The 14,642-nt window shown below is 41.9% G+C and overlaps 1 protein-coding gene across 50 annotated transcripts in view; it reads left to right on the forward strand.

Annotated features, from left to right (window-relative positions):
• The window catches only part of camk2b2 (calcium/calmodulin-dependent protein kinase (CaM kinase) II beta 2), a 264,708-nt gene that overhangs the window by 77,065 nt on the left and 173,001 nt on the right, over positions 1-14,642 (forward strand). For all 50 annotated transcript variants that reach the window (XM_043681403.2, XM_043681412.2, XM_043681409.2 and 47 more), the window contains exon 3: positions 9,682-9,741. In XM_043681403.2, coding sequence (XP_043537338.1) covers positions 9,682-9,741 — 60 coding nt within the window. The remainder of the gene's footprint in view (positions 1-9,681; positions 9,742-14,642) is intronic.

The following is a 14,642-nucleotide window of genomic DNA, read 5'->3' on the forward strand; positions in this document are numbered from 1 at the left end:
AACTGAGCAAATTCCTTTTGGCTTGGAGGGCAAGTGAGCTGTTTGGTCTGGCACTGGCACCAACACATGGGAAACTATGTTCATTGCTTGTCAGTAAATGGTTCAGGGGGGGACTGGAGTCTGTACATGTTCTAGCTCAGCGTATTTCAGTCACATGATCACTGCTAAATGGGGCACTGCTTGTTTGTGTAAACCTGAAGCCCAGTGTTGGTGAGTAACAGTTGTTGAGTGAGTAATCCATTTCACTTCAGTGTAAGTGTGAAGCTCACCAAGTGGAGCTTCGTGAATGTGTTTATTTGCTCATTTTTCTGTAAAGTGACTAAAGTTTAGTGTAAGATGCCCACTTGTCTTGAAGTGAACTATGTGTCAGCAAATTTCTACTGAGACTCATTTACATTATGGGTTATAGAAGACTCCGATCTTGTCTTCAACAGAAAATGAATAAAAATTGGATTTGCTTCAGTTCATTTTGTCTTGCCTCTTGCCAGTACCAGGAATTTGAGAGGTTTACTCTTTTCATTGGTTAGTTGGAGGAAAATGACAGACCCCACCTTCTGAGTCTGCCCTGTGGGCTAGGATTGAAAACTGGTTTTCAGCTGGTTAAGTAAGTCAGGATGCAGCCAGTTGAATGCTCAGTTTTTCAACTGAACATGTGATTAGGAGCAGGAGAAGGCAATTTGGTTTCTCAGTCCTACACTGTCACTCAAGAAGATCATGTCTGATTGGGTTGTGACATCAATTCCATGTTTTCACCAAGCCCTATCACCTGTGTCTCCCTAGTGAATCATGGTTCCATTGCTACCCATCAAGATATTCACTAACTGTGCCTCCTCTGCTATGGAGGTGAGCTCCAGAGTCTTGCAATACTTGGAAAGAAATAAATTCTTCTCACCTGGGCCGATGTGGAAAACATTTAAACTTTGTCTGCTAGTTCTGTTCTCTGCTTGGGGTGGCAAGGCAATTCAAATTGGAGAATAGCCTTTGTGAATCTTTGTGTCGTGTCTCATATTTTCTGTTGCAACAAGTCTGCTTACTGTCATTTAGTCACACACTCAGTTCGAAGAGGTAACGTTCAGTAATGCATTTTTTTCTCTTCTCTGAACTTTGTGTATTCCTTGAAAACGAGAACTTTCAGATAGTGGCTTCTCAAGAGCCAGAACCCAAGACATCACCCACATTGTTTTGAAAACGCAATGATCATCATTAATTGTTTTTGTTCCGTAAGATTTAAAAATTAACTCAGATACAACCAAATTAAAATGATCAGTCCTTTAGATTAGGTGGGAGTTGCAAAGAATTGGATGTTATGTTTGATTTTCCATTTGTTCCTTCCACGTGTGTGAGCTGACTTTCATGTGAGTCCGGTTTGAAGACAAAAGGATCTAGGCTGGATGGTGTTGACAGCACAGAAGAAATCGGAGTTGAATGCTGAGTTGATGGTTTTTACACAAGTGGAGATATAGGTGCTTCTTTTCAAGCCTCGTTGCCATCGTGCTGTTGAGGCATTCAGAGCATTCACAATGGTTAAAAACCAGAACCCACTTTCAAGAACCAGACATAAATTATGATCATTCAAAACCTGTTGTCCCTTTTTGCAGCATGAATTGGGCACATTAGAAGTGGAAATTTCCACTGAAAAGACAACCTGAAATGATTTTATTTTCTATTCATTCAAGATGGAGATTGCATTGACTTGTTTTCCTCTGAGGGTTTAGTGCTTGGAGCCGTCCTTACCATTGAGCAGTGGAGGTAGGGTCATGCAGTATTTTGAAGGCAGAGACGTACTTGTAGTGAGCAAGGGATTGAAAGGTTATTAGGGTCAGGTGGGAATGTGGGTTGAGATCACCATCAAATAAGGCATGATCTCAGTGAATGGTCGAGCAAGCGACAGGAGCAGGTGCGAGCAGTCTAGACCTGCTCATTTGTTTGTTTGTATTTTCCTCCATTTAGTGGTTGTGAATTGTAACCACTGTTGGGATGTAACAAAGCACAGTGGCCAGTTTACACATGGAATGTTTTATGAACGGTGACTTGTCATGCTGTTTGAGAGATAATTGCAGGCCAAGACAGTGGAAAGAAGTTTCGCCTTCTCAGCAAAACTATAGAAACATCTCTTGCCTAGAGGGCAGCCAGGTAGTGCATACTTTGCTATGGTGGATGGGCAAGCATTGTACATAATGTACAGCAATGACATGCCTGTTATAGACCAGGCCAGACCCCCCAAAAACATGTCAAGCAAGTCGCCCAGACCCTAACTTTGCTGGTTATTTTAGGCAGGTCTAGCGCAGATATTTTAAGAGGCATGCAGCTGGTCAAACCACTTGGTTTAAAACAAAACAGAATTTATTGACAAGATTACAGAGTGAAACACAAATAAAAGAATACAGAATACCTTAATCTATCTGAAACTGAGCAGATTATACCAATTTAATGATGCTGTTCCAAATACTTGCACAATCCCCATAAATACCCCTTGCATGAAAGGTAAATTCAAACACAGGTTCTTACAGGAGAGATGTCAGACAGATGGAGGATCAGTATGGGCTTGCTTCTGTGGGTCTAGCAGCTTCACAACTGACTGCTTGCTAAAACTAAACCAAACCAGAGAAAAGCTGAGCTGGGACAACAGGCCACTCCCCTTTCAATGTACAAGAGTTTTTAAAAAAAGTTGAAAGCTTTCTGCCTGAGGCGGTATCTATTAGCTATTATCAAATTGGCCCTGAAACCTTTCAAATCCAGACTTTTTGGAACCCGTGTCTTTATGGCCTCCTGAAAAGAAAAACCAAGGATAACTTAATCTTGTTCAAGGACCAGCATCCTCACATGCCATTTAGTCCAACAGCCTGTGCTGCTCTTTAATATGCACATGAGCCTTCTCCTGCCCTTTTAGAAACTTAGAATTGAGGAGCAGGAAGAGGCCATTTGGTCTGTTCAACGTGACCATGGCTGATCGCGATGCCCGAGTATTTATCCCGTAAATAAAGTATAATATTGATGTGAATACATCCTGCATTACATTCATATTTAATGGGTGATTTGACATGAATTTCGGGAGGTGTCTTGGTGTTTTTATAGAGATTATTTGAGGGATGGTTGATGTCTTGAAGCTTCACTTGGTCAGTGTTTACTGCAGTTGTGTGCCTCTTGATCATCTGTAATTTTGGTCATTGGGCACACTGCTGGTCCCATAGGTGATAGTTAATAAATGATTGGCTATACAAGGGTTTATATCCTTTTGAACCTTCCCTCCTCAGACCCATATCTAACTCAAAGAATCATAGAATCCTTCAGTGCGAAGAAAGCCATTCAGCCCATCAAGTCTGCACTGACCCTCCAAGAGCATCCCACCCAGACCAAGTTCCCCATCCCCTGTCTGCAATGCTGCATTTCCATTACAGCAAAAGTCCCAAGTCCCCTAGCCTGCACAGCCCTTGACACTCTGGGCAATTTACTGTGGCCAAACCACATAACCTGCACATCTTTGGACTGTGAGAGAAAACCAGAGCACCTGGGAGAATGTGCAAACTCCACACATACAGTCACCCAAAGCTGGAGTTGAACCTGGGTCCCTGATGCTGTGAAGCAGCAGTGCTAACCACTGAGCCACTGTGCTGCCCAAGTGTGTGTGTGTGTGGCCGCTCTCTCTCTCTCTCTCTGACTGTCTGTCTGTCTGTCTCCCTCTTTCTCTCTTTCTGGTGCTCGATCTCTGTCTGTCACTCTGTCTCTGTCTCTCACGCTCTCTTTCTTTCTCTCTCTTCCCCACCTCCCACCAATTCCTTCTTGAAGCAAACAATGTTTTGGCTTCAGTTACGTGATGTGGCAAAGACTTCCTACTCTTTGGGTGAAGACATTTCTCCTCATCTCGGTCCTAAATTGCTCACTCCTTACCCTTCGAGGGTGACTCCGGGTTCTAGACTGCCCAGTTAATAGGAACATCCTTCCTGCAATTCCCCTGTCTAGTTCTGCTGAATTATATAAGACACGCACCACACCCCCTCACCCTCAATTCTTCTAAACTGAGTGAATATGGTTTGAACCGATCCATTCTTTTGTCGTATGTCAGCTGTCCCAGGAATCAGTCTGGTAAACATTTGTTTCCGAAAGCAATCTTTTTCATTTGCAATTCCTTTCTTCTTTGTTCTTACCTTTCTTATCCTTAGATGATGGCTTCGCTTTCTCAACGCTTGGGAATTTTCAAAAGTGTTGCTTGGTGAACCAAAAATCAGGACCCTTCACCAGAGTCTGAATGTTTTTGTTTGTAACAAAAAGTTGAGGGTGCAAGCTGGAATAATGAAATCCTCAAGTGATCTTAAATGCAGGAACGTCAGGTGATTGTGGCCCTGAAACGTTTGTTAGCGGTGCACAGACAGTTCCAGTCCATTCATCAGCAGCTGATTCTGTAACTGCAGAATATGTAATTCAAGAAGAAGCTGGACCTGTGAAGCTATCTTAATGCATATTTTTAGCATCCTTTTGGGACTTCCGTCAAGAAAATATAGCGGATGATTTGCAAATGTTTAAGTTGGCATCATCACGAGATTCACTGACGTAAACCCATAGGGCATGAAAAAGAAGTGAGTGATTTAATGTGGAAAGCATTCGCATTTTTTAACATTGAAACATATGCCACAAAATTGATTGTTATCATGCACAGCTGTCTAACATTGTGAAACTGTGTTTAAATTCAAAGCGACCTGTCATAAAACCCAAGGAAACGATTGTCATATGAAGTTCAAAGTTGGAATCAGAGAGCATAAATCTAAAATTGAAAGAAACGTTTTGAGCTTCTTAAATTGTGAACTTGGGATACCTGAAAACATTTCGCAGTCAGATTTTTGAAATATTATCTTAGTTAACAGAAGAGATAATTTTACACAATCAGATCCCACAAATAGTCAAAATGTCTCTGGTCATTTTATCTATTTTAGTCGGTTTGGCAGAAAAGTAGAAGGATGCTTTGGATGATTTGTCACATTCATAGCACGTGGGCTCCTCTTTTTAACATCTCATCTGAAAGCTGGCATCTCTGTCACTGCAGTATTCCCTTAGTATAGCAATGATATGTTAGTGTCAGTACGTTTTTAATGTTCCCTATTTCTTTCATCTCTTTCATTTGTATAACTGCTGCCCACCCTGTCTGTTCCTCTGATGGGCTCTGGTTTGCTCTCTGCTCAGAAAGATGCACATCCCTTCCAATCATGCAGCACTTTTTCAGGACTGTACCCCTTTTTTTCCTATATATTAACCAATCAGCCTGTTCACAAAGGCTTTTACACACTACAGGTGGGACTTGAACTTGGGCCTCCTGGTTCAGATGTTGGGACATTACTACTGCACCATAACAGTACATGTTGGCTGACATTGCTAGCAATAACGTTTTGAAGCCTGATTGTAGTCAAAGCCCTCACAAAAATGGATTTGAACAAAATCAAAAGATTGCAGATGTTGGAAATCTGTAAGTATAAAAGAACAGCATATTTGGCAGATCCAACCACATTTATGCAGCGAGGAGCAGAGAATGTTTCACATCTGTGTACTTCTGTCAATTGGTGACAACAGCACTTCAAGGAATGTTGAATATTTCAGAGACAGTTATAATAGTATGTTTCAAATTGAAAGTGGAATTTCACTTGAAATCCAAGTAAATTTAAGAGACACACTTAGTAAACAGGGTAAGAATTGGCTTTGATAATTGATCAGAAATTGCAAAAAATACAAGCAAAGACACGCAAGATAAAACCGACTAAGAGGAAATCCTATCAAAGAGAAGAGTAGTGCACTGAGAGAAGAGACCCAGGACTGAATTATACACTAACAGTATGAAGTAGTGCAGCTGCTGGAACTCTGAAATAAAAACAGAAAATGTTTTGAAATACTGAACAGACATGGCAGCACCCATGGCGAAAGAAACAGCATTGACACTTAGTCTATGACCTTCATCAGAACCTTTGGTGCTGAAGAAAGGCTCCAGACCTGAAACTTCAATTATTTGCTCTCCCCAGATTCTCCCACAGCAGAGTTGGACCAGTGTATTGATTGCAAAATCTCAGAACAGAACTTGAACAGACCCATTTCTCAGAGTACATCTTTCTTGTGTGAGTAGCGCTGTCTGTTTGAATGCAGTCATTTCTGAAGGATTAGTGTTTAAAGGGAGAAAGGAAGCAGACTTCTATTTATGTAGCACCTTTCACTCAAGGTTGTGAAGTGCTGTGTCGCACTTCTGAAGTCTAATCGCTGTCAGACTATCCAATCACTAACCAATGTGGGAGCAACATGGGCTCTGTGTAAAGGATTTGTTTTAACTGTGTCATGAAGCTCACTCCTTAGAGCAGGTGCTTTCATAATTAGGATTTGCTTTTTATTTTACATAATGATTTGAATCATTAAATATTTGCAAATTGTGCAACTTGAATCTTCCGTTTATTGAGCATTATGTAATTTGATTGTTCCCGCTTTTCATTTTCTCAGTTTCTATCTTAAAGACGTGCAGCACAGAAGAGACTTTTCAGCCAGTTTCATCTGCACCGATCTGCTGAGTCTTAACTTGCATTTGCACAAATCTTTAAGATGGAGCCACAACCTCAGGTACAAAGAAAGGTGGTTTAAATGGGGTAATGGCAATTTTCGTCAACCAAATGTTGACTCTGTTGCAGTTGAGATCTGGGAAAATCACACAATCCCAACTGTACAGAGAGGGGCCATTTGGCCTGTCGAGTCTGCACCAACTCTGAGAGCAGCTCACTGCTGCCCTCCTACTCCTGGAATCCCTATTTAGCATGGCTAATCCACAGAGTCTACACATCTTTGCACACTACAGGGTAATGCAGCCTAGACCATCCACTTAAACTTACATATCTTCGAATGGCAGATGGTGGCATTATGGTCTCAGTGGATTCGGAATATACAGGGCCCAGGTGAAAGACAAACAGACTTGGGTTCAAATTCCACCACAGCAGCTTCAAGGTGGAACTTAAATTCCATTCTTGAATCAGGAAAATGAAGCTACCTTCAGTGATAACCCTGATAACCATCATGGAATTGCATAAAACCCGGTTCACAGAGGACCTTTATGGAATCTGTGGCCTCCATGTGATACCAAATCCACAGCAATATGGTTGGCTCTTGCAACTGCACTTTTAAATGGTGTAACAAGCCACCCGTTGTCGGGGTTGAGCAATAAATGCTCACCATCCCACATTGTGCTGTCATGGGAATGTGGGACATTCCAGAGCTTACAATAAATCATTGTAAAGGTATGGGAACTCAGTAGTATGGCCAGTGCAAAAGTGCCACTGGCCTGCTACATAGATTCACTGGTGTGTGGTTTGTTGATGATAGGTTGGGGTACCACACACACCAGAGGGATCCAGCATTGAGAATTTGTCTCAGTATGCTCACATTGACTTGTTTTCACAAGTCCTTTTGATTTGAATAACATACAAGATACTCTTCCTTCTCAATGCAGGTGCCTCTACAATTGAGGAGAGATTTTATTTTCACTGTTCAATTATGTCTTTCTTTTAAAACTATGTCATTATCCCAAATGCAGAAGATGAAGGTTACTGATTAAGGTAGCATGGACTTTGTGTTTGTGATTGAACCTACTTTCAAAATGTATGTGTTCGGATGCCAACTTTGCAGAATACTTTGAGGTTGGTTCGATGAGATGCTTTATTTGCTTGTGAAGTCAAGGTTTTGTTCAGTGGTTTTTAACTTTGTAACGAGTTTGCACTTGGTCGACTTTTTTAAATAAATAAGTGCAAAGTCACAGTCTTCTCTGTAGTGTTGAGTTGCAATTAAATGAGAGTCAGAGTTGTCTCCAAGAGTAGCTTTGATTGCCTCAAAGGATTAAGACTGAGTTGTTTTCCTGTTTTTTTTTCCCTTACTTAGCATGGGTTTTTATCTAGACTTTATCACATGGGTGTTGGTTGGGGCAGGGAATGAATGTATTCTGATGCACGAGGCCTTGCAGTTCTGAGGTTATGTTGGATGAATTAGTGGCTTTCTCCTGCTTGGGTACATTGGGATATTTGGACATGGATTTTTGACTTCCTCACCAACAGACTGCAGTCAGTCGGGACAGGCAACAACACCTCATTCACAATAGTCCTCAGTACTCAGCCCCTCACTATACTCCTTATACACATGACAGTGAGGCCAAACGCTACACCAACTCCATTTACAAGTTTGTCGATAATACCACTATTGTAAATTGGATCTCACACAACAATGAGAAGGAGTACAGGCAAGAGATTGAGTGCATAATGGCATGTTCTAAAGACAAACATCTCTCCAGCAACATAAGCAAAATGAAGGAGCTGGCCATTGATTTCAGGAGGTAGAGTGGAGGGCACAGCCTTGTCTGCATCATTAGTACGAGATGGAGATGGTTGAGAATGTCAAATTGCTGGGAGTGACGAGTACCAACAATCTGTCCTGGTGCACCCATGTTGACACTAAGGTCAAGAAAGAACAGCAATGCATCTACTTCCTCGGGAGGCTGAGGAAATTCGGCATGTCCGCAAGGACTCCGAGCAATTTTTGTAGATGCCCCATTGAAAGCATCCTGGCTGGTCGCATCACAGCTTGGTATGGCGAGCACTGTTCCCAAGCCCCCAAAAAACTACAGAGAGTTGTGAACACAGCTCAGTCCATCAAGAAAACCAGCTTCCCATCCTTTTACATCATCAATACTTCCCATTGCATCGGGAAAGCAACCAATGTAATCCAAGACCCCTCCCACCCCGGTTATGTGCTCTTCCACCCTCTTCCGTTGGTCAGAAGACATCACAGTTTGTATGCACATACCAACAGATTCAAGAACAACTTCATCTCTGCTATTCCCAGACTTTTGAATGGATCTCTCGCTCGCTCGCTCGCTCGCTCGCTCTCTCTCTCTCTCTCTCTCTCTCTCCCCACACCTTGGTAGCTGTAACATTGTATCCTGCACTCTGTCCTGTTACCCTGATGCACTTGTATAGTGTGATCTGACTGTAAAGCATGAAAGACAGCACTTTTCACTGTACCTTGGTGCACATTGCAATAATAAATCAAACCACATTACAAATGTATCTGAGCAGGAAAAAGCCTTTAATTCATCCAACACACCAACAGAACTGCAGGGCTTCACACATCAAAATATATTCACTCCTTGCCCCATCCAACAGCCATGAAAAACTGATAGTTTCTTCATGCATTCTTCAAGTGCACATGTGAACCAAAACATAATCTAAGATGCACGTAAACAGATTCAAAACACATAAACAGGTCCATAATGTTTCAGAACTTCTCCTGACCTTAGGGAGAGAGTGGTTGAGGGGGCAAGGGGAATTGCCTAGAATCTCTCTGAATTAAATGGAGAACAGGTTCTCTTGATCCACCTATCAAGTGTGAGGACTTTGAGAAGAGAAAATACCGAACTGAACTAACATGGCAAGCAAATTTTATTCTTTCTTCCTTCTGTTTATGAATGTATCTTTTGCTTTTTTATAGCTCCATTTTTACCTTGGTATCTTTCTGAGCAGTCTAAGTATTTGCAGGTATTTTCCAACCATTCCTTGAGCCATCAAAATCAAATGAATTTACAATCAGTTTCGCACTGTTGCTGATGTTCTCAGAAATGCAAGGTTCCTGCATTCCAATTCCCTGTGGGTTGATTTATTTATTTCTGTTCTCTTGCAGACCACCAGAAGTTAGAGAGGGAAGCTCGAATCTGTCGGTTGTTGAAACACTCCAATATTGGTGAGTAATGAGGTCAGGAGTGTGAAATCTGTTCACACTGAATTGTTTCATGATTCAATGAAAAGTGACAAAATTCAATAGCAAGTCTGGCAGATGGCTCTATATAGACATGTCAGTTAGCTTCTTGTCAAAAAAGCTTTGTTTAAGCAGTAGCATGCAACAAAGAGGAAGAGATGTGCTGCCTTCCCAAAGGACAAAGATCTGGTTGGGTGCTCACACATGTGGATGGCTGCAATGTCAAGTGGATGGAAATGTGCTCACGAATATTTAAGCAGTCACAGATATGGCATGTGGGAAAATGCAACGTTCCTGGACTTAGCCAAATAAGGGTCAATCCATGAGGAGGTATAATCTGCAGGCATCTGGTCCAAACAAATTACAGATGGACAGAACTTGGCGTGTGTATGTATGGGGCAGGAGGAGAGCTAGGAACAGAGAATTACCAGCATTTAAATATTTAAATAGCACCCTTTGCATACCTATGTCCAAAAGCACTTGACAACACTAATTGTAATTTTATTGCCTGTAATGTAGGAATTTCCACACTGTAAGCTCCCATAAAGGAAGGAGAAAAGGAAAATAATATTGTGATATTATTTGAGGCATAAGTATTGCCAAAAGTATTTGAGAAAGCTTTGCTGTTGTAATTTAAATAGTGCTTAAAAATGTGTTGCTGGAAAAGCGCAGCAGGTCAGGCAGCATCAAAGGAATAGGCGAATCGACGTTTCGGGCATAAGCCCTTCTTCATTCCTGAAGGAAGGGCTTATGCCCGAAACGTCGATTCGCCTGTTCCTTTGATGCTGCCTGACCTGCTGTGCTTTTCCAGCAATACATTTTTAAGCTCTGATCTCCAGCATCTGCAGTCCTCACTTTCTCCTAATTCAAATAGTGGCATGGGATCTTTGACCACCCACCAAAAAGGGCAGGCAAGGCCTCATCTGAAGGATGGTACCTTCAGAAATGCAGCACTTCTTCATTTGGTGTATCAACCAAAAGAAATTCACAACCTTCTGATTCAGGGCAAGAGTGTTTTTACTTAGTTTCAGCTGATAGGTCCTGGATCAAGACTGTAGCTTGGACAGTAAATCACAGGTGATGCCTTGGTGAAATAACCACTGATGGGATGGTGGGCTACTGGGAGAATTGAAGTCATGTTTGAAACATTCCTGAGTAAGCCCACTCTTGCAGTTATGTTTCGGAAAGCTAGTCTCCAAGTAGAACTCCATGGAGAGTCGGAATGGCTTGTGGGCAGGAAAGTGTTGAGATGAACTACAACACAGTCTGAACTCAAACAGGCCATGAATGTACAATTTATTTTTATAGAGTATAAGAGAAGTTGCCTCACTGAACAGTTTTCAGTATCACCACTGACTGGTACATATTTCTTAAGCTGTAGCTTTTATACACACTAATTCTCCTTAACAGCGAGAGAGCAGTTTCTGTGTGCTGACAGCTCCTGCCATGCATAAACAACAATTGAAATAAACTAAGTACAGAATTGTTCGGATTGCAGTGCACAAAACCATCCCCAGCTCCAAACCAGGAGGAGAGATATGAGCAAATAACAAGCAAGTCCTGTTGTCAAGGAAACATGGCCATGACAGAGCCTGTTTCCATGAGGGAATTTTTCGCATTGCTGTACCTTCCACACAGAGGGAGGGCACAGCCACATCCTTTTGAACAGCATGGCATCAAGGCCTGAGGAAATGGCTCCAATTTTCTCATAATTGGCAGGCTCACTTCAGAGGCAGAGCTTGAATCCTGACAGTGTGACTAACCGTGAACAGCCTTGCTTGCTGCAATACTAATGCTGGCAGTTTCAAACAGTTAAAAATACTAGTTAATTCTTGGAGAAGAGTGCATCACAGAACTACATCAAAGTCTCCATCTTTGAATATCACTGAAAACAATTTGTAACCCTTTTCCTTTAGAAATTAGATTTTAGTTCCAGTTCACTGTAATATTAGAATTCTTCTCAATTTGGAGGCACGTTCCATGTGATGTGTTTGGGAAAAAAACAAAGGGGACACAAAATTAGTGGCAGGTTTGCTCATAACAACAAGCCTGCAGGTCAATTCATGTTGGTACTGCCTGTAATTGGGCTGGGTTTTAATCTGGATATTTTTTGTATCAAGAACGCAGTGTTTGAGTGGTGTCTATGAAAGGAGACTGATGACCTGTTTTCAAGTGTTCCATTTTTCTCTTCTGGGATTAGAAGATTGTGTTCATGGACATAATTTTCTCAACAGAGTGTGGTGATTAGTGCCTTTTCTCAAGAGTTTTAATCTCCCCTTTTTAAAAATATAAACTTACTCTGGCATGCGATAAGACCTAATTGACCTAATTGTGGCATCATTTCAACTTTCCTGCCTCTACCGTCAGACCCTTTGACTTCCTTGTTAGTCAAGAAAGGATCTACCTTGCTTTTAAGATGTTTCGTGACCCTGCTCCACAGGCACTGTCTGGCCAAGGTATTTCTCAAGAATCATGGCCATCAGAGAACCCTTCTCTTTCTTTTTGTCTTCAATGGGAGACCATTTGTTTTCAAAATCTATCTTGTTTCCCACAAGGGGGAACACTCTAGCAGTGTCCACCTTGTCAAGTCTGCACAGAATATTACATATTTTGAGAGAATCAGCTTGTCTGAAGTCGAAAAGTTACAAGATTAGTCTCTCCGACCTTTCTGCTTGTGTCCATCCCATTGCTCCAGGGATCATTTTACTGAACCTTCTCTGGGCTGCTTCGAATGCAGTTACATCCTTTCTTAAATAAACAGTGCAAATCAGCAGGTAATATTAGACAGGCGGTTGACAACATCAACACTTCGTACAAATGTGAGAAACCACATTGCTGTTTGAAATGCTGGTGGCAGGAGGGGGTACAGGCAGCCTGTGGTGACAGGTAGTGAGGGCGAGGGTAGCAGGACCAGGCTTCCTGCGGCAGCAGCAGTAGTAGGACCAGGGTAAAAGGCAGCAAGAGCAGGCTGTCCATTGCAGCAGTGGGGGCGAGATTGGGTGCAGAACGGGGGAAGATGGAATCCTTGTGAGGAGTGCGAGCCCAGCATGGCAAGGCACTTTGAGACTGTGCTTTTTTTAGATTAGATTAGATTAATTACAGAGTGGAAACAGGCCCTTCGGCCCAACAAGTCCACACCGACCCGCCGAAGCGCAACCCACCCATACCCCTACATTTACCCCTTACCTAACACTACGGGCAATTTAGCATGGCCAATTCACCTGACCTGCACATCTTTGGACTGTGGGAGGAAACCGGAGCACCCAGAGGAAACCCACGCAGACACGGGGAGAATGTGCAAACTCCACACAGTCGCCTGAGGACTGTTGAACTGTTAACTGTGTCTCTTCATTTTTCTGATTTTTAGACTGACTGTAATATTTAACTTTTTGACTTAATTTTCTTTATTTTTGTGCTTGGTACCAAGATTCTGTACCTACGTATCTTTGTATGTAAGATGGCACTGTATGTGGCGACTTAGAAACTTTTCACTGTACTCATGTGAGCACATGAGACAATAAAGCGAATTCCATTTTACATGTATGACAGAGGTATGTAACCTGTGCAGCTCCCATCCTGCTCATCCTTAGAAGTGTGTGTGCTTGGACTCCAGGCAGATGCATGCCAGCAAGTAACAATACTGTAGCCAAATGAACTGAAGATCACCATTTAAATAAAAGGGCTGATCAACCACGTTTTTCACAAATAGAAATATTTCTTATGAGCGGGGATGTTGAAAATTGAGTGGTTTTGCTTGTGCGATTGCATGTTCTCGGTGTGAAAGACTCCTGATGTTTGGAACAGTTAATAATACTGGAGCAGCAGTATTTAAATAGCCCACGCTCAAGGCCTGTATAGCTGCTGTCTGTGCTGCTGACAGCAGCTCGCCCCCACAGTTCTTTAAGGAATAAGCACAAAACCCATCAGAGTTGTCCTTACAAGATTCTGCTGTAATTTCATACTTGAGGTGATTAATAACACGCCAGATCTTTCAACATAATTTGACACTTCAAAGGTTTCTCATCTCAATTCAAATTGGCTTCTGTGTTCTTAAAGTGAATCATGAGGAATTTCAATTTATTTTTATTGTGCTATTATTTTGGAAATAAATACCAATAATATTTTGAAATGTTAATGCACCGTTGGTGAAATAATGCTGTGCCCCTTTTAACAAGTTTGAGAGTGACAGAAAGAATTGACAAATGTTGCTGGGAACTCTCAGCCCCTTCTCAACTGGATTGTGCTAACTCTCGGATTCTCACTTCAACAACACTCAGCTTGGCAATTCGATAGGTTGCAGGGTCTCCTTCCTGCACGTTCTAGTCTTGTAAACTACTGGTACTCATGGTATTTCTGTCAAAGTGACTCAATAAAATAGCAGTGTCACTCATGTATTCATATCACAGAATATTTTAAGGGAGACAGTGCTGTTGTGACAATATCATTGAAATAATTGTCCAGTATGCCAAACACTAATATTCTTGGACATGGATTCAAATCCCTCCATGGCTTGATGGTGACATTTGAATGTAAACATCTTGTATGGAAAGTGAACCTGAAGGCGACTATGGAAGAACTGTTGATTGACATAAAAGCCCACTATGAGGGAAGGAAATCTGGTGTCCTGATCTGGTCTTGCTGATTTGGGACTTAGGACAATGGAGTCTGGACTCTGATGATTGACTGTTCCCTGCACTCTGAAATGGCCTTGCGAGCAACCCAGTTTCAGGTTTTAACACTTAGGAATGGTTGATATTAGTTGTCCTGCCAGCACCACCCATATCCCATAAATTGTCAGAAAACAAAAATCATTTTTGGATGCAATGTACCAGATCCTTGCCCAATCATTCCTGAAATTCCATATGCTTGGCGTATTTCTCACAGTG

The sequence above is a fragment of the Chiloscyllium plagiosum genome, unplaced genomic scaffold (assembly GCF_037043375.1).
Source record: "Chiloscyllium plagiosum isolate Xiang-an unplaced genomic scaffold, Cpla_swu_hap1 HiC_scaffold_48, whole genome shotgun sequence".
NCBI lineage: Eukaryota > Metazoa > Chordata > Chondrichthyes > Orectolobiformes > Hemiscylliidae > Chiloscyllium > Chiloscyllium plagiosum.